General features: G+C 38.4%; 1 protein-coding gene across 23 annotated transcripts in view; it reads right to left on the reverse strand.

Moving 5' to 3' along the window:
• Positions 1 to 19,762, reverse strand: part of LMO7 (LIM domain 7) — a 192,942-nt gene that overhangs the window by 39,527 nt on the left and 133,653 nt on the right. For 11 of the 23 annotated variants that reach the window (XM_053897305.1, XM_053897344.1, XM_053897652.1 and 8 more), the window contains 9 exons: positions 18,547 to 18,577; positions 17,634 to 17,747; positions 13,514 to 13,712; positions 9,468 to 9,720; positions 8,845 to 9,129; positions 8,253 to 8,531; positions 7,774 to 7,977; positions 5,738 to 6,457; positions 4,750 to 4,779 (listed from right to left, as the gene is read on the reverse strand). In XM_053897305.1, the coding sequence (XP_053753280.1) occupies positions 4,750 to 4,779; positions 5,738 to 6,457; positions 7,774 to 7,977; positions 8,253 to 8,531; positions 8,845 to 9,129; positions 9,468 to 9,720; positions 13,514 to 13,712; positions 17,634 to 17,747; positions 18,547 to 18,577 (2,115 nt within the window). The remainder of the gene's footprint in view (positions 1 to 4,749; positions 4,780 to 5,737; positions 6,458 to 7,773; positions 7,978 to 8,252; positions 8,532 to 8,844; positions 9,130 to 9,467; positions 9,721 to 13,513; positions 13,713 to 17,633; positions 17,748 to 18,546; positions 18,578 to 19,762) is intronic. The other 12 variants (XM_053897767.1, XM_053897736.1, XM_053897965.1 and 9 more) reach the window with 7 other exon arrangements.

Below are 19,762 nucleotides of genomic sequence, written 5' to 3' on the forward strand. Positions count from 1 at the left end.
TCTGCATAGCATTTACTGCCATTTGAAAAGTTTATTTACAAATCACCTGCTTCATCCTGTAAGATTATAAAGCAGGGATTTAGTCTGTCAGCTTCCATATCACCTATACCTAGCAGAGTGCCCAGCCCATGGTAGGTGCTCATATATGTGTTATTCTACAGAATATTCTACCACTTTGGTAATGATTCCTACCTCTTCCATGCTAAAAGTGGCCTGTCCCTTCTCTCTACTCCTCTAGTGCTTTAGCTATACCTTCCTCCTGGCATTAACACTCAGCATTATAGTGCGTATGGTGTGTGTGTGTGTGTGTGTGTGTGTGTGTGTGTGTGTGCGCGCTTAGCTTATCTCCCTCATGAGTCCACATGTTATTTGGAGAAAAACACATTGATGTATAACAAGGCACACAGGATACACACATTTAACATCGATGGCAAGAATGAGGAAAGTTTTATCATATTTAATCAAGCAAAAAAAACCCTCGAAATGTTTCTTATGTGTATAACAAATTAAGATCCCTCCCCAAAGTTTTATAAAGAAAACATTGTAGGATCTACTAAAGAGTATTAAGGAATTACATATAGAATACATATATAATTATATATATTGCATCTTTAAAAATATATACTTAACTAGGTATGACTAAATATAAACCAGATTTATGTGAATTTGAAAGTATGAATTAAGTTATAACTGCAAAGAATAAGACTTTTTGTGCTAATACTTTAAAAGACTCACTAAAAAGAGGCAAGAAAAAAATTTTCAGGACCAAGGCATGAGAGGAATCTGGATACCCAACACATAAGGTTATATATGTTCCAGAAGAAACATGGATATGCTAATACTTTAATAATCTTCCAGTGGGAGGGAAGGCTGGATGGTCTCAGCTGGCCCAGAAATGGCCATGTACGTTCTTTGAGCTTTCATCCTCCTGCACTATAAAACCTTAACAGGTGTCTTTTCAGAAAACACATTCACCATGAGCAGATGCTACATGGTCCTCCTGGGAGCTAAGAGCACAGAGCCTAGCACCCAGGAGGCCCCCAGTATGAACCAAGTGAGCCAAACAGAGTAGAGGAGACTAATCCCTCCGTAAGGCAGAAATGGGAGTTCCCTTTGTTCCCTAGGATGTCAAGTTACCTAAATAAAGCCTGAGCACATTCCATGCAGGCTGAACCAAGCACTGGAGACTGCGGTGAGGGTTCCAGGCCTGAAAGTGGCACCAATTTTCACTGTAACCTAACATCACTTAGTTTCTCTGAGCCTCAGGTCCTCATCGCTTAAGCCAGAATGGGATTATTATGAGAAAAGGGGAAGGTTATACTGATCGTATTTTAAAAACCATCAGGTGCTACACACCAATGATCCTTATTAAGGCAAACATGGCTGCATGGGATCTCTTGAAAACTAACTCCCCAAACAGCTTCAGACTAGAGAGGTCACCCCAGGCCACACTGATAAAATCTAGAACTTTTTGAGTACAGAAGTCTTTCAGCCAGATCATGAAGAATTCTTTCCTTCCTTATCAGAGTTAACAGCATAACATTAAACTTCAGAGGGCTTACTATGTGCCAGCAACACTGGCAAGTGGTCTGCATGGATTATCTTATTAAATGATGTCCTAGTCTGGTTCTACCACTCACTAGCTGTATGTATGTCCTCAGGAAAGCTACAATAGCTGTGTCTCTTCATGTCTCTACAATGCATCTAATATCAACCTCTTTACCTCATAGAATTGAGATTAAGGACCAGAGATAGTCTAAGAAGTAATATCTAAGAAGCAAGGGATCAGAAAGGACTAACATGTAGCAAAATTTCCTAAATATAAAATCACTGATTGCCTTAAACAGCAAGTAGAAATTCCATGATACTAAGTTTGGGGTCCCCGGAGTCCTGAACTTTCAAGGAAAGAGAGGAATACACTTACTTATGCACTTTTAAATATATTCCCATTAGGTGCTGTAGGAATTCTCTGAAGCATAATCAGTACTAAAATCTGGATAATAGTCTTTAGAACGGCCGCAAACTAGAATGATAACATAAGAAACTTTTCATTTTTAGGTTGATAGTCTAAATCAGGGTTTCCCTATAGCAGCACCATTGATATTTTGGGCTAGAAAATTATTTACTGTAAGAGGCTGTCCTACATCTGGCAGGACAATTTAGCAGGATCCCAGGATATAAAAGCACTAGGTGCTGGTGGCAAACCTCCATCCCCAACCCATCCGATGTAACTAATCAGAAATGTCTGCAGACACTGCTGAACGTCCCCTAGGGACAAAATCCCCAGAAACTTGCATCAACTTTATTGTCCTTTCCTTTTTGTTGTCTTAGGTGTCCTTACAGTTCTATAGAATCTTTTGGCCAAAACCCATAGGTGAAATATGTATCTCTTAGTTGCCTTTGATTACAACTTCACCTTGAATCAGTTTTCATTTCCTGTTGATCCTGGCAGAAGATTTAATGGCTCAGTCATATCACAAATTATAGCTATATACCCTTACAATAACTTTGTCATTAACAGCTTTGACCAAGAGGCATCATAACCATGTTTTCAAATGTCATGGAACCATACAGACAAATCCATGCGACACAAAAGCACACGTGAGGAAATGACCGCCACATATAAAGCATCAGAGTAAAAATAAAGTGACAGATGTTAAGCGCCAAATAAAAGCAAGCCAAAAGTGAACGCTCTAAGACTTCAAAAGGGAATGTACATTTCTCTTTCACCTGGTCCTTACCAAAAGGAAAGCATTCATGCTACAGGCAGGCATTTTTCAATCACAGGATGGTGAGCAATAATGATTTTCCAGGTAAGTATTCTAAGTTCAACCACATACATGTCGTCCAAGAAATATCATGAAGAAATATCCCTAGTTTCCTGTGGATAAACATTTACAAACATGTTTATCCACAGGAAACAAGTTCTAGATTAAATGCCTATACTCAATCCAATTTTTTCTTTTCATCGCAGCAAATCAGTTTAAGGAAATTATTGGTAACCGATAGAACATGGGGGAAAAAATCCCATGTAAAAGATTTTGATTACAAGTGGTATAAAGCACACTCTAGTTTTCTGAAGACACATTCACATTACTTTCATCGATCTCAATTTACAGACAATCTTGCTTTATTTGTGTTAACCTTGGCGCTAAACTGTAAGAAGAACAGGCTCTTAAAACAAATACTGTACCACACAAGCAACAATCTTGAAATAGTCTACAGAAGGTATTTGCTGCTGCTAGCTAGCTCTAGACCAGAAAAATCCTTAGCTTTCTAAACTTGGTATTTGGGTTTCATTTCTCTTTTCTTAACCCAGTCATACAGGGTATCCCTAAGGAGGGACATGTACAGTCATTGAAATGGCTGCACATGTTTATATTCGTATCAAGTTCTTATACTCAGAAAAACAAACTGTTAAGATTATAAAGCCTTGTTAGCAATGAAAATTCTGAAAGTTTTCATTCAAAATGCTTGAAGCTGCAGAGATTTTTTATCGGTTAAAACAGATTTCCCATGGTGAATTGAGATTAGCAGATGCTTAAGCTTCATGCTGACAATTGCCTTGTTCACCCTCACCAGTGAGAAATCTTTAAGCACTTGAGGAGCTGGATAGGGAATAATGTGCCTTTGCATGGCCCATTGAAAGCATGCTGGGAGCCTGATTTTTAAAATCAGTGGCTGAGAAGTACTTGCAATTAGTTGCCCGGGGCTCAATTACACTTTTGACACCTAGAATGGTTATATTGCTTTAAATAGCAATTTTAGTAAGTTCCAAAATTCCTACACTCTAAAAATTATCCAATGCTATCAAAACTGGAGATTTTTAGAGATGACATAAATCCCAGTAGGGGAATATACTTAAGTTACTAAGACTTAGGCAGATTAAAATATTTGACATACTTAAATTTTCTTCTTGTTGGAAAAAACTATTAGCAGTTAGATTCACAAAATTACTGAAAGTCTGATGGAAAATACTGAGATGCAGCCACCTGGTTATCCTGCCCTGAGCACGAATGATTCTCAAGTGTGCAGTAAAAGTATGGCAGCATTTGCTCTTAACTCTCCCTTACTCTAGAAAAGGAAAACATTTCCAGAAGAGTTTAAAAGATTTTAATTTTTGCAGATTTGGAAAGCTGATTTGGCTTTGTAACATAGCCATATTATAACTTTTTACCCTAATCAGGAATCATGAAAATACTTCCAAATTCTACTAAGGGAATATTAATGTCATTCACCACCCTAACTAATGAACCTCTCCATAAGCTAGGAGTCTATAGATAATACCACCTGTATGAATTCCAACTTCAAGGTAAATGCTAATATTCCTTTCCATCATAGATTTTTCTAAAATACCTTTATTAGGGCTTCAACATCCAGCAGTGAGAATTTTGGTCTATATAGCAATCAAATACCAAACCAAATATATCTAATCTTAGGCAAGTAATTGTGTTACCTTTAATCGACTCCTTAAATTTAAAAAAAAAAAAAAAACTTGGATTTTAAACTTCTAATAAACACAAAACCTACTGCAGTCATATAGCACTTCATGCACTGCACACTTGGATACAGAATTATCATCATTAAGCTGTAAAATTAAGGAAAAAATTCCCCATTTTAAAAAGTTACATGCACAGCACACAGCATCCCCATTTAGTGACATGCCAGGACAGAAGTGCGACGACATGTTATACAAAGGACAAACAATATGCAAAGATTTTGTCTTTTACGGTAAACTAAAAAACTTACCCATTCTCACCATAAATCTTTTGAAAGAGTCTAAGAAATCAGAAAACCAAAAATTAAAAGTCATTTTTCGGTTATATTAGTTTCTAAATGTTCAATAACTTTAAGATTCTAACCTGAGATGGACAAAACTCAAAAGTTTTTATCACATTTTAATGTCTCAAATTCTAATTGATCTCATATCTCAAGGAATCAAAGTAAGCAAGATAAACAGTCTCCTAATTTACCTTGAACCAAAAAATCCATAACAGAAAACTTCCTGTTGCCAAGAATAAAATGTTACATTTGGATCTCCTGATTTTAATCAGCCTTACATTTGTCCATCCCAAAGTTGAACAAGTTGAACATCAAAATGGCAAGTTGCATAACACATAAATGCAGACACATTATGGCCATAATTACATACATGTAAAATTTAGCAGACAGCAAATAACATTCATGCATTTAATAAAGTCTGCACTGAATTTTAAACTATAAATTTAAAAAGTCACATATTGACAATCCAAGGAACCTAGGTCAAAAACAAAAATTATAATCAAGTTAAATGAAATTTGCAATGCCATATTTCAAGGGACATGGTTACACAGAAATCATACATTCCAAATTATGAGAAACACAGAAAACTAAACTACAACCAGACTGTTTCAGAAATGCCTGGACATGAGACTATAAAGTCTGTAAATGTAACATTTTCACGAAACATCATGTTGCAAATAGTACCATAGTCTTCCTTAAGGCCAAAGGCAAGGCTTATTATGTACACACCTTTTTAAACAGGCCTCAGCTAGCTGATTTAGAGATGTGCAAATATGGAATTGCACTTTTTCCATGAAATCACTACAGGTTCCTCAAAACAACACAACTTTTTGCAGGATGCTTCAAAATGGCTCGTGACATGCAGAGTTGGGCAACACAATGCCACTTTCTCACACAGAGAAGTTATACAAGACCATCCATTACAAGCCACATCCTTGCAGAAACACACTCTGACCTCTCGACCATGAGCCGTTTCTTGTGCCTAAGTCTGCTGGCCTCCCGGATGGCTTCCCACCTCTGCAGGTCTGCCTCGCTGCAGGGGCCAGGGATGAAGCTGACGGGAGGCACGGTCGTCCCCAGCTGCCAGGACTGGATCTTGCGAGTCAACAGGTCATCTTTCTTCTGCCGGTAGGAAGGCACTAACACTCTACAGCTCTTTCTTTTTTCTTTGGATGGGCGTGTTCTTTCAAGTACACACAGAAACTTGGCTTGAATTTCTGGAGGAAGAGTCCAGGGTTCAGGGAAAGGAACTGGCTGGTATCTGTCTGGGGCCCCTGACAGAGGCACCTCTTTTTTCTGTGCTGGAAGTCGGCGAACAACCATATCATCTTTTTCTAGATCCGGAAGTACAAGTTCACCTTCTCTACACTGCAGAATTATATCTCGCTCGACAGGATCATCTTGCTCAGAAAACCTTCTAAGATCTTCGAAAGCCCGGAGAACATACGGATTTGCATGGAAAGCGCCAGTCTTTCTGACAAAGAAATCATCATTCTCTAAATCAGGGTCTAGGGTTGACATCTCGAGGTCATCTCTTTTATACCCTGGTGCAGAAAAGAGATTCTTTCTGCGTGTTATGAGCCTGGGGCCGGCAGTGGGATCAATTTTGGTATTTGTTTCAGAAGACAAGATGTCATCAGAATATGTTTGGAGGGCCTGAAGTAATAAAAACTGACTGAAGCACAGAAAAGAAAAAGGAAGGGAGAATCTTATTAAGCTCAGGTAGAACAGGTAATTAGGCAGCAGACCAACTAGTCAGTTACCATGGGTGAATTATGTCATGGAGTCACAGGAGGGATTCTTGCTTGGGAGAAAGACTAGCCTTTAATGCCATCACCTGTGACTTTCTCGGATACCACTTAAATAAGCAAATGCAGCGTGTGCTTCTCAAGAAAGGTGGGTGCTGTCCAGGCCAACTGATGGGGCTAAAACGTAGACAGCACACACCTCCCTGATGAATACGTACTTGCTTTTACCCTGCCCGTATTCTGTCACCCACAGTGATGTAGCCCCCATCCCAGCGAAGCAGCAATCTTGCAGATTTTGAAGAGTTGGTCATTAAGCACTTTATGCAATAGGCACAGGTAGTCAGCAGAATTAAAAAAATAAAATGCTGTGAAGCATTCAAAAAGACCCCAATGGGGGCACCTCGGTGGCTCAGTCGGTTAGGTGTCCAACTATAGATTTTGGCTCAGGTCATGGTCTCATGGTTCGGGCGGTAGAGCCCAGAGTCGGGCTGCACACTGACAGCGTGGACCCTGATTGGGATTCTCTCTCTCTTTCCCTCTCTTTCTGACTCTCCCCTGCTCGTGCATGCACAGCTCCCTCTCTTTCTCAAAATAAATAAATAAACTTAAAAAAAAATCTTTTCTCTGCATTTTCCCACTAGACTTGTGTGCCCTGGTGTCTATCTAAAAGTTATTTTCTGGAGCGCCTGGGTGGCTCAGTCGGTTAAGCGTCTGACTTTGGCTCAGGTCATGATCTCACGGTCTGAGTTTGAGCCCCGTGTCAGGCTCTGTGCTGACAGCTCAGAGCCTGGAGCCTGTTTCAGATTCTGTTTCTCCCTCTCTCTTTCTGCCCCTCCCCTGTTTGTGCTCTGTCTCTGTCTCTCAAAAATAAACATTCAAAGAAAATTTTTAAACAAAAACTTTTTTAAAAAAAAGTTCTTTCCTTTCTCCACATCTCCGTACATAACAAAACCACAGAATTAGGTCAACTTTCACAAAAGCTTTTTAGAAATAATTCTCCAAAAGAACAGACTATGCCACATGTACTATCTTGTACATTACTGTGAAGAATATTTAATTCCATAGACTTCCAAGCTCATATGTTCCCACAGAAAGCAATATGTTATACATTATGCTTTGATGCTAAATGTTATAAGGTTTCATGACCCAGCGCATCATGGTCAGAGATTAAAGTAGCAGCAGAAACTGGCACAGATGTCCCAGGCCAGACTCAAAGCAGGCAGGCTCATGCACACAGGTACACCTGGGCTCGTCCGAGGCACCACTGGCTCTCCTGGCTGCTTGGGTGTCCCAGGAGTTCTTGGCCCCTCTGGTAGCCAGTTCCAGCAAGAGTGAACGTCTTTGGCAGTTGCTGTCTAGCCTACGCTTTGCTTTTTGGATTCTACTAAAAATGGAGGAGCTTCTGTGAGAGCCTGAATCCTCATCCTCAGAATCTGAATTCCTCCTACTGTAGAGAGTGATACAGAGAAAGGAGGGAGGAAAGGAAAAAGAGTTGGAGAAAACTAGAACTACTGAAAATACTGCCATGCAGAAGGCTTTTTAAGATCCAGATCCTACGGTTTAAACTTAAACAGCATTTTTTTTTTCAGTGATAGAGGTTCTATGGGTATTAAAGGGAAAAGGGACCTTTCTCTTTCCCTCTCGTAAAAAGCACACACGGAACACACCCAGCCAAGGTGCCGAATGAACATCAGAACAACAGAAACATGCACAGAGACAAACCTGAATCCCTGAAATTCTTTATACCATGGTTTGTAAGTTTCTCTTTTTATTCTTTTCCAGTTCACATCTTCTGGGATCCAACATTTGGGAAGAAACTGATCAAAAGCATGCCCTGGGTTTGGCATGATTGGACTTAGCTTTCGCACATAAAGATCATCCTTTACGGTGTTGGGTGTACTTGTCTTTGCTTCTTTCTCTTCCAAGTAACAAGAGGAGTTTGAAGTTTCTTGTACTGTTGGCCAATTCTCCACATTGGTACCCCAAGTTCTCCTCTCATTACTGTTCAAAACATCCAACCAGTTAAGATACTGAATGAGCAGTTTGTGACACAGAACACAAAAGGCATGCTTTCTGGCTCACAAAGTTTATATCACTGAATGAGACAAATTAGTTGCCACTCTATCATGACAGCTCCTAGAACAAAGTTAAGGCATGATAACAGCATCTCATTTTAATCAGAGGATAGCATGATATGCAAGGGCCAAAGATAATTATAAGATGTGTTAAAAAGAGATAAAATTGCAAACAATCTGGGGTGTTATATATTAAAATCAACATAACAGACATTCTGATCTAGGAGAATTTTTCTGACCTCGTCAACTCGTACAGCCCAGTGGCTAATGGGTCAGCAGGAGAAAACCTTTGCGAATAAGAGCTAGGAGAGGTGGTTTTCGAGGTGAAACACTCAGGCCTCTTTTTCACTTGGAATCTACGGTTGGCTAAGTCATCCAAAACTACATCAGGCAACCTTCGTTCATCCTCGGAGTCCGAACCACTTTCAGAACCGTATACCTCCTTCTGACAGGAAGCTGCATTGGAAAAATCCCACTCTGCTTTGCTAATTTGATGGGAAATTAAAGGATTCTCTGTGTGTCCACTGAGATCAATCAAACAGGGAAAAAATGGAAGAAAACAACAGCTCACAGTGAAAAGCAGAAGTCATTCAATATGCTGAAAGATGTCAATAAGCTAAAGGCATGTATCTAAAAAAAGAACCAACACACCATAGGCTGACATCCTAAAAGGGAAGAAACACCTTCAGGATATGCATGACTAAAGATAATAGTAAGAAAAAAAATGCATTTTCATTAGTGAAATTTTTGGGCTATGAAATACATTTTAAGAACTATTCCTTTTTCTCACATTTAAATATCCCTGCAAATTCACAAAGTGCACTGAATTTTAAAACTCCATCATCAGCTCGCATCCCAGTACCTTGGAAATGTTCCATCCGCTTCTGTATAGACCGGGCTTGCCCAACTTCTTCTGTTATCCTCGTATTTGTCCGGCTTTTTCTTCCTCAACGGCGCTGGCACATAGGATGGCTGTCTACTTTTGTTGGGTAAAAAACGATTGAATGGTAAAGCAGATTTTGGTTCAATAGCTGAAATCCTTCGATAGGACATATCGTCTTTATTATAATCCTGCATCTTGGATGGAAATTCAGAATCTGTGTCGCTTTCGCAACCTATAAAAAAAGCATGAGAATTTGCTTTACTCTCCAGATCATTTGTCTAACTGAACCCACACAGCATGCCTGCTTTGTCTCTCCCTTGGAAACCCAGGGCTCTTCTGCTAACTCTGGGGAATATTTTTAGAAATTTGTCATGAAGTTGTGATAAGATCCATTAGGAGGAACTTGCTTTGCATACTGGAGGCACATGCGCTACATTCTTTTACTGTTGAACATTCTAAACAGAAAATGTCCCCATTAACCACTGAACTTCTTTTCTTCCCAATCCTCCTTGACCCTGTGACTGTACATAAAATTTATTGATGGAATACATATGAGTAAAATATAGCAATTGAGTCAAAGACACCGAAAACTAGATCAAAGAGTCATTCAAGGAAAAGTCTGTAATTTAAAATAAAGCACACCATTGTCTCAAATTTCTGTGAGGGCAAGAGAGGTAAGGGAGGACATGGAAAAAGCAGTAGAAAGCATAGTATCAGGAAGGGGTTGGCTACATCGTTGTGAGATCCCTATAGGCAAGGGTCACACATTAAACAGGAGGTTGGAACTTCAGTAATCATTTGGTCCAAAGGAATATCAAGCCTCATGTCTAAATGAACACACACAACTCAAGGATTTTTCTCAGGGTGGCCACGAAAATACTGGGAACCTTGTATTTTGATTCCAAAATCAAATCAAATCGTTTAAATACAAATTCAAAAGAATACACTGTGATACACCTCAAGGTCAGATAGACACAAATGCTGATCTGTTCTCTTAAATAAATAAGTCTACTCTTGTAAAGACACAGGAAGAAAAGAGACTACAAAATACTACTACAGATCCACGCTGAGTTGTCTCCCTTTTCTACCCTTTTGTTCTTTCTGCCTCCATGTATTTGCAAAGATAGTTTGTAGAGGTTGCCCCCTTCCCGCCAGGGTTCCTTCAGAGGATCCCTGTGCACAGTACCTGACAGCTGCAGCCTCTGGGCACAGCGAACTCAGGGCAGGTCAACCTGTGCTCAAGGCCATCTGGTCTCCTCCCTCCTGCCTGGCAGAAATCTACAGTAAATACAATGAGAATGGCCTGCAGGAAGTGGTTTCACACACCCTGGGAGACCGTGAGGCTGGAATAGGGTAAAGGAGAAAAGGCAAAAAGGGAGGAAGAATGAGCAGCTAGGACCGGGAGGGTTAATGGTCAATCATCAGGTGCTTCCATTTTTACCACTTCCTGAATATCCCATTTTGTTGCAAATAAGAAAGGTCTTAGAGGTTCTTGCCCGAATGTGTACATGTGGAATTTTAAACACACAGGGAGATTTTCTACTTTGGAAGTTTTAAAGCTAAAATCTTTTTATTTTTGAGTGCAGTGAAGTTCCCGCAGAGTAAGCAAATATTCTTGATATGGAAAGGGAGTTCGTATAAAACTAAGGAATTTGACTTTTCAGTTTGTTAACTTAAAAATATTATCCTAAGGGGCGGGAGGGTGGGGATCAGTTTGGGACCTCAACCAGGCAGGCAGCAGAATTTCAACATGCTGACTGCAAAAAAGTTTGATCATCCGGGTGGCCCTCAGGCTTTTCTCTTCTTCCTCAGTTGTAAGTACCACATCTTCCCTTCCGCACTCTTCACACAAGCTCTGCAACCCCTTTCCCAAGCAGTGTGACAGTGGCCATCTGCTTTCTGTCACACATACCAGGCATCCAGTCCACCAACTATCTGAGGAGAGGACTTTATTTTTATTTTTATTTTTTTTAATATATGAAATTTATTGTCAAATTGGTTTCCATACAACACCCAGTGCTCATCCCAAAAGGTGCCCTCCTCAATACCCATCACCCACCCTCCCCTCCCTCCCACCCCCCATCAACCCTCAGTTTGTTCTCAGTTTTTAACAGTCTGAGGAGAGGACTTTAATTCCACACTCGGGACGACTATACCGAACCGACGTAAGTCTGTATATTCCCACATGCCTTCAGTTTTTGCCCCTGTTATTCTTTGTTGGCCAGATATAAATTTAAACACTGAATGTTTTAGGTTATCCAGTCAGGACAAAGGAATATAGCTCATTAAGAACGCCAGTCTCTGCTTTTACAGTTTTAATCACTCAGATGAACTATAAACTCAGATTCATTTCCTTAACCCTGTACTAGTCATCTGGGCCATGAAAATGTCACACCTGGATAGCAGCCACCAACACATGCAACAATAATCATAAAGGGTAACTCTTTGATAGCTACTCACTTTTTTTTAATTTCAAATGCCACTACTACTCTAAAACCTAAAGAGATGGGGTTGTGTTACACTTAATTTGTTGATTGTTTTTCAAAACCAAATCCATTGTACATCCATTGCTTTTTTGTAAATTTACATCAGAACAACAACAACAACAAAGATTGAATTGTAGTTGAGCACTGTGTGCTAAAGTATTTAGGCAAAGTCTAATGTACTCTGAAGTGCCTCAAACACCAAGATGGATAATTAATGTATATAGAGGGAGGGGAAGATATGTGGTAAAGCAAGCCCAGTAAAATGTTATGGTAAGAACTAGGGCTTGGAACATGAGTATTCACTGTAAAATTCTTTCAACTTTGTTGAGGTTTTAAATGCTTTTTGATAAGAACATTAGGAAAAACAAGTAAAAATATAAAAGTAATTATCAAAATAACCAGCAAAGTAAAATCCCTAACAATTTAGCACCAACTCACAACCAGAACTCTCCATTTTTTCATGTCAATGCTAGAAGCACAGAAACTTTACTTGTGGTTTTGATGCATCCGAATTTGAATTGTTAAAGGTACACAGTCGGGAATTTCTGATCCCATCCAATAGCCATTGTTAGAAGACATGCATTTAAGTAACTGATGTGGCCATAATATTAGGATTTTGAAACTCGTAACAAAGTAACTTTCATTTTATGTTCTTTTCTCACTCTGTCCTGGATTCGCTCTGACCCCAATAAAAACAAAAGAGGTTTCCTAACACCATGCTAGTATGCCTACTTAATTTATCAAAGTTTAGGGGCGCCTGGGTGGCTCAGTCGGTTAAGCGTCCGCCTTCAGCTCAGGTCACGATCTCGTGGTCCGTGAGTTCGAGCCCCGCGTCGGGCTCTGGGCTGATGGCTCAGAGCTCAGAGCCTGGAGCCTGCTTCCGATTCCGTCTCCCTCTCTCTGTGCCCCTCCCCCGTTCATGCTCTGTCTCTCTCTGTCTCAAAAATAAATAAACATTAAAAAAAATTAAAAAAAAAAGTTTAGCATAATAATCTATCCTGGTAGATATCAATCATTTTTTTTGGACAGAATTACAGGGATATGTTTCCTCCTTTTCCTTAAGAGAAATTTTTTTATCTTTTGGAGAGAAAAGTATTCAGAAACTAAAGCAGAATTTTATAGAAGCTTTCTTTTTTATGTTTAGGTACATTGGTAAATAGGCCTCATAGCACAGATTATCAAACCTGCATCTGGACAGAAGAGAATCAGGATAGATCATCATTGATAGAACAGGTCACAGTTAATGGTCTCCTCCCCACTCTCTTCTAACCATGGAATGAAAAGCATGAAACAATGATCACTCTAGTGGTAATACAGTGACGAAGCAATGAGAAAGGAAAAGAAAGAAAGAAAGAAAAAAAAAGAAATGGAAAACGAGAAAGAAACCCCCAATATTTTAGTCTCTATGGAAATCCACATCTTTGTAAAATTTTTGCCCCAATTGTTTTTGCTTCATTTTCCTACTCTCTCCTATTTCCAATTTTCTCTTAATAATGCAAACAAGCACAAAATACACTGACAGTCAAAGATGCAACTCACCCTCACGTCCCCCTCTCAGCGTGATATCAGAGGAGCAGCTTGTGAATGACCTAGACCCCAAAGAGTCCAAGCTTTCAAACGAGTCTTCTCTCTTATGGTTGCCTGGAGGAGTAGGAAATTCTCCACGTTCAGCACACCAGATATCACCGTAACCACTGTCCCTGCCACTCCTTTTCAGGCACCTGGAGTCTTCAAGAGCCTAAAGGAAAAGTTTTTAAAGAAGAGTGAGTCAGCATAAACTTCCAAAAATGTAATCAGTCATTACTTGTTTGTATAGCTCAAGTTGTGCTATATTTGATAGGTGTGGCAATGAGATTTCTCTGTTAAACATTAAAAAAAAAAAAAATCTGACAAAAATCAGAGTATAAATCTGTAAATGTTTTCCCACAATATTTGGCACTTAGGTAACAATGAGGAGGTATTCAATAGTATTTAATAAAAGACTACAGTTTATCTAAAAATAAGTGTGGGGGGGCATTTTAATAAAAGAGAAGCTAATAATAGATTCAAATGCTAAAAATCAGTGACTACAGGTAGCTGGCAATAAACATGAAAGGAATCAAAGCAACAAGTCAACCTTAATTTCCATGTTCCAAAGGAGGTAAGTTAACAAGATTCTAGTCAGCCTACCCTCCAGGAAATATTTGCAGTGTTTAGAATAAAGTAACTTTAACTCATAGTTTCTTAAGAAAAAACTTTAAAAACAGATAAAAGGGCAAGGACAGCAGGCATACACCACAGAGTTCATTCATTTCCACTGATCACAACACCTAGATCTGAGCCAAGGAAAGTAGACTTGTCTGCAGACATTCAAAATTTACTTTCCCTCAATCTTAGTAAGTATTTATTTGTTTGGCTCACATGAGAGATAAATAGACAGATAACAAATGTGATTAGCCATAGGTCTGTAAATTATATAGAACTTATTACAAGTATCCTTTTGAGGGTACCTGGCTGGCTTAGTCGGTAGAGCATGCGACTTTTTATCTCAGGGTTATGAGTTCAAGTCCCATGTTGGGTGTAGAGATTACTTAAAGGTAAAATCTTTTAAAATTTATATACATTATACAAATATATATATAATACGTATATAAGCATTATTTTGAATAACATTCCTTTATGAAAAAGTTAATAGCAAAATAAAACTAGACTTTTTTTCTTTTTTTTTGAGAGACAGAGAGAGAGCACGAGCTGGGGTGAAGGGCAGAGGGACAGAAAGAGAAAAATCAAAATCTTAAGCAGTCTCACGTGGGGCTCGACCTCACGATCCTGGCATCGGGACCTGGGCCAAAATCAAGAGTCAGACGTTCAACTGACTGAGCTGCCCAGGTGCCCCAAAACTCGACTTTTTAAAATTAGGATTTAAGTAAAATTATAAAGCCCTTAGCCTTGTCCTGATACATAGTAATCAAAGAACATCTAATGACTAATTTTTTCATACAATGTCATTAGTATATAAATCAGAAATGCTAGTCTCAGATGAACAAACTACAGAGACAGTTTAAAGAACGTAGGAATTCCTAACACCCAGATGTAATATGTGAATCTTGATTACTCAGAATTCAGATAAAATGAGCTATGAAAGAAAGCTGGGAGACAATTGGGAAATTCTGAATACAGACTACGTAATAGATAGTAGGGAACATTTATTAATTTCCTTCAACATAATAGACATTGTAGCTATATGGAGGAATATGCTTAGTCTTAAGAGATGCATGCTGAGTTTTTAGACATAAGAAATCTACAATTTACCTTGAAATGGTTAAGTAAAAACAGATGAATGGATAGACACATGGGTAAAGCCAGTATGGGAAGTTTTTAACAATTGAACCAGACAGTACATATTTGGGTATTTGTTGTAGTATTCTTTCAACTTTTATAATTATGAACATTTTCAAAATATGGATAAAGTTGAAAAAAGAATGTTTACAATGCATCATTAGCAGCTGTCCCGGGCACACTTTTGGCTGAGACTCTGTCAACTCATGGTTCAACTGTTGGACAAATGTATGAAGCACCAATAAGATCCAGTGGATTTACGTGAGCTTTCATATACTTTCGATGCCAGACACCCTGGCATTAGCATTGATATCCTATCATAAAAATGTCAGCACCTACCTTGTACCTTATTTTCAAGGAGATGGGGAAGCTGGGCCTAGTGCTGGTACCACCAAACTAATTCTCAAAATATAAAAAGATTACAATTTTTTTAAATATATCTTTAGCTCTTTCAGGTTTCTTAGACATGTACTTGTGGAAGTATCAGAGTCCTCAACACACAGTGACATGATTTTTGACCTCATAAAAAGTTATCTTAAAGTTATTGATGATGGGCCACCTCAGTTATAAAATAACCTGAGTCTGGCCTTGGTGCCTGGTTTTTACGAGGACTTCCCTCTGACAAGTCATCTAAAATGAGTCATCTCCGATTATATGATGACTCAGGTGCAACAGCTCATGAATTTTTTTTTGTTTTTTAATTGACATTCTGGATTGGCCATTAAGCATTATCTACTTCAGTGGGAAACATCTGAACATAATGACTTCGAGTGGAACAGAACAGATGCAAAACAGAGATCATATGTATTTACACACTTCTTACTGCTATCCCCACTCCATAATAATGGAATGGCAAAACTGAGGTTTGATCAATTTTTTTTTTTTTTTTACCTATTCTGGTTGTGACACTGGTGACAGGGAACAGCTTTTAATAAAGCATTCCCAGCACAAATGCTGTACTAGGGTTATTCAACCTGAGTCAGACTGCCATAAAAAGAACCAAAGGCTGTGAAGAGAGCACTGATGCAGGAGCCAAAGCCCCACATTATTTTTAACTGGATGTTTTCTTAGCTGACATAACTGTAAGGCAAGGCTCTGCTCATGCCCCAGGCCACCTGCACATTCATCCGTCACAGCCTTATCTTCTTCAGCTTCTGTGACCTGTTCATCTGTCTCCATCAGACACTGGTGCTCTAGGATGATGGGCCTTTTGTGACTGTTTTTCCAACATCTAGAACAATGCTCTATAACCTGAATTAACTGTTTCAAAGAATTTGGGTGAAGTACCATCCACTCCCTACAATTCAAAAATAAAAATCAAGAAGGAATACTTTAATCTTCTTTGCTCTATAATCTCATATTTCTACAGTATATGTGGCCAGACTCAAGCAAAAGGATTTCAAGATCAAAGTAGATGTTAGGCAAGATGCTCATTTTCATCCTGGCCTAAATTTCTATCTTCCAATCATGGTAACTAACATTTATTACATCCTTACAATGTGCCAGAGACTAATGTTAAATGCCTTATTGGTACAGTACCATTTAATCACCATAAAAACCCATGGAGCAACTACTATGAATCAGATGATGGTATATTATTTTAACTACCTATTTTCTTCTGAGCACTGTAAATTCCCCTGGATAAATATCCCCCTAGAGAACTTCATTTCCCCATTTGGAGCCTATAAATGAAAATTTGACAGAACTATGGTCAGCCCTGGCACTTGACCCTCCTCAAGGAATCCTTGAGCATTCAAAAGCTACAACTCTGACTTCAGGACATAAAGGACTAGAAATGTGTTTAAAACAAAAGATTCTAATTTAAGCCCCATATCATGTTTCATGTAACAGCATTTACTGCTGTCTAGGAAACACAAGCAATATGACAGAATTATGGGGAGGATGGAGTATGGGTATAGAGATCTAATGAAACATGACAAGATATTAAGATAGAGAAACTGAGTAACTTCAACACACAGTAGCTATCCTGCAGCACCTCTCTAGTACAGGTTGAATTTCCTAATATAGAAAGAGTTAACTTATATCCAGTGCCTTAGAAAGGAAGCAGATATGTCGGTCATTGAATTACCTAACATTAAGAAATAAATACCTAGACTCCCTCACTGCTTTGCGGTGGTATACAAAGCCAGCAAATAAATAACAATGCTTTCTACCCAGCACAATCCAGAGTGGAGTAAAGATAATAGGAGCTGCCATATTTGTTAGAAGAGGGGAAGAATGAAAAAGGGAAGTGGAAGGAAAGGAATACAGGGAGTGGGGAGGAGGACAAAGCAGTAGTATAAGGAACAGTATTCATTGCATCCAGATGTAGTTTCCTTACCTTAGTCAGAGCTTGTCCTAAAAGATTCTCAAATGCTTTCAAATTAAGATAGGGTCCATTATAGTAGGGGTTACTTTGTGCTTTTCTTCCCAACCAGTACAATGTTATCAAAACCTTGAAAAATGCCATGAAAACAACATCAGTCTAGTTAGTAACTAGTTGCAAGTTCAAATGCAGCTAAGCACTCCAGACAGAAGATAGCGTATTTATCTATGGTTGAAAAGTAGGTTTTCTTTTAAATTATGTGAAGGAGAAGGGCCATTAAAAATGTTAATTATTCTTAGATTTCTGTCTCCGAGCACATTCTCAGACCAAAAGCTCAGATGTCAATAGGCATTTGTATAATCTATTAGTTCATCTGAAGGAAAACATTTATGAAGAAAGCAAATTAAACTTCCAAAGCAATAAATTTTTCCAACAAATTTACAGCTTAAACTCTTAAAATCAGGAATTCTCAGCTTCCTTAATAAGGATCTTGAGCTCTTGTATTTTTTTTTAACTAAAGCTGTCACAGTTTTAGAAACTCTTCTAATATGCAGAATGTTAGAGATAGAAGTGTGCACTGAGCAATTACCCGGAGTTCTTACACATTCAGTGTTTTTCCTTAAAGTCTGATCTTGTGGTTTGACTTACACCTCTAAAGATCCTGAAGTGTGTTTTTTGCCTTTCCCACCCTTACTCACATATAAGATGCCACTTCCCAGGTTTCACCTACCCTCCTACACTCTGATGTCAGAGAACATATGGTTTAACCTTATTTAAACATATTTAGAGTTCCTGACTTGTTGGCTACTGTCAGAAATTCCATTAGAAAAAGGATTCAGAGTGTATCAGATATTTTTAGATACCACTGCCTTATTACAGAACATGTAAGTAAAAAACCATTAATAATGTTCCTTTAAATATAGCTTACATTTTTCACTCTCCTATCAGTCTCTTCTTGCCTGTAAAGAAAAGAGAAAATGCCTATTAAGTAACATCTATGAGCCTTCAATTATTAAGTAGAAAAAACTCTTTTATTCTAAAAATTCTTTTATTCTAAATGAATATTAATGCCACCTGGACATTCAAAAACCTTAAACTGCATATTATCCATCAGAATTTTTCAACATTCGTTGATTTCATGAAATAGAATGGTCCATTATCTATAAGCAAGTTTGTCTTTTTCTCATTTTTTTCATTATAGATTTTTTAAGCACACTACTGGCATTTTTTGTATTTTCATTTTAAACAATGTTTAAAACCATTCGAAAAGTGGGGAGAGCAGGAAGCAGGAATCAGTATGCTCATGCAACAAAAATTGAGAAAAAAAAAGAGGGGGAGAAAAAGCATTTTTGCAGAGTTTTCTTTTCTATCGTCCATGGGTTTTTCATCCAAGTTACTCAGAGCAAAATGCTCAGAGATCAAGGTACTGCAGATGTTGAGAAGTACAATTTAAAAAATGGCCATGAATCTCTGCTTGAAGCGATTTTACTTTGTCACGAGAATCATGAGTTTTCTCCCTCACCTGTAAAAGGGCATGATATTTATGGGAGAAGTTAAAAGGAGGCAGATGTCAGCACAATGTTGAAGAAGCAACATAAATTCATTAACAAAGGGTTACCCTAAACTAATGCACTTGCTGTCATTAGACACACTTATAAGCAGGCTTGTTGCTAATTCAGACTGGAGAAGCCAGAATTAGGTGACCTCTAAGGTGGCTTTCTAGCCTAAAGTCTGTAAGTGATGTATATTTGCCAAATAAAATGTATATACATATATGTCCTGTGTACATAGGAGATATATAAAACACATATCTAACATAGAAGACATGTATACAGAAAGGAAAAAGGGGAGAGAATGAGCACACAAATATTTAACTTAGCTTTCAAAGAATCAATGAGACAGCTATGGCCATTCCTTTCCATAAAACAAACATGAAGTGAAATGGACCCTAGAATAACATGCACCTCCCACCCATCCCAGCACAGGACAAAAATAGAATCCACAAGTTCCCACACTATTGCAGAAATATAAACTGATCAACTACTTTTTAATTTTTAATCCATTTGGTAGTAACTATTCAAGCCAAGTCTATGCATATTCTATGGCCCAGCGATTCCACCCCTAGGTGTCTACTGAACAGAAAC

This window comes from Panthera pardus, unplaced genomic scaffold (genome assembly GCF_024362965.1).
Source record: "Panthera pardus isolate Hobbes unplaced genomic scaffold, ASM2436296v1 HiC_scaffold_1, whole genome shotgun sequence".
NCBI lineage: Eukaryota > Metazoa > Chordata > Mammalia > Carnivora > Felidae > Panthera > Panthera pardus.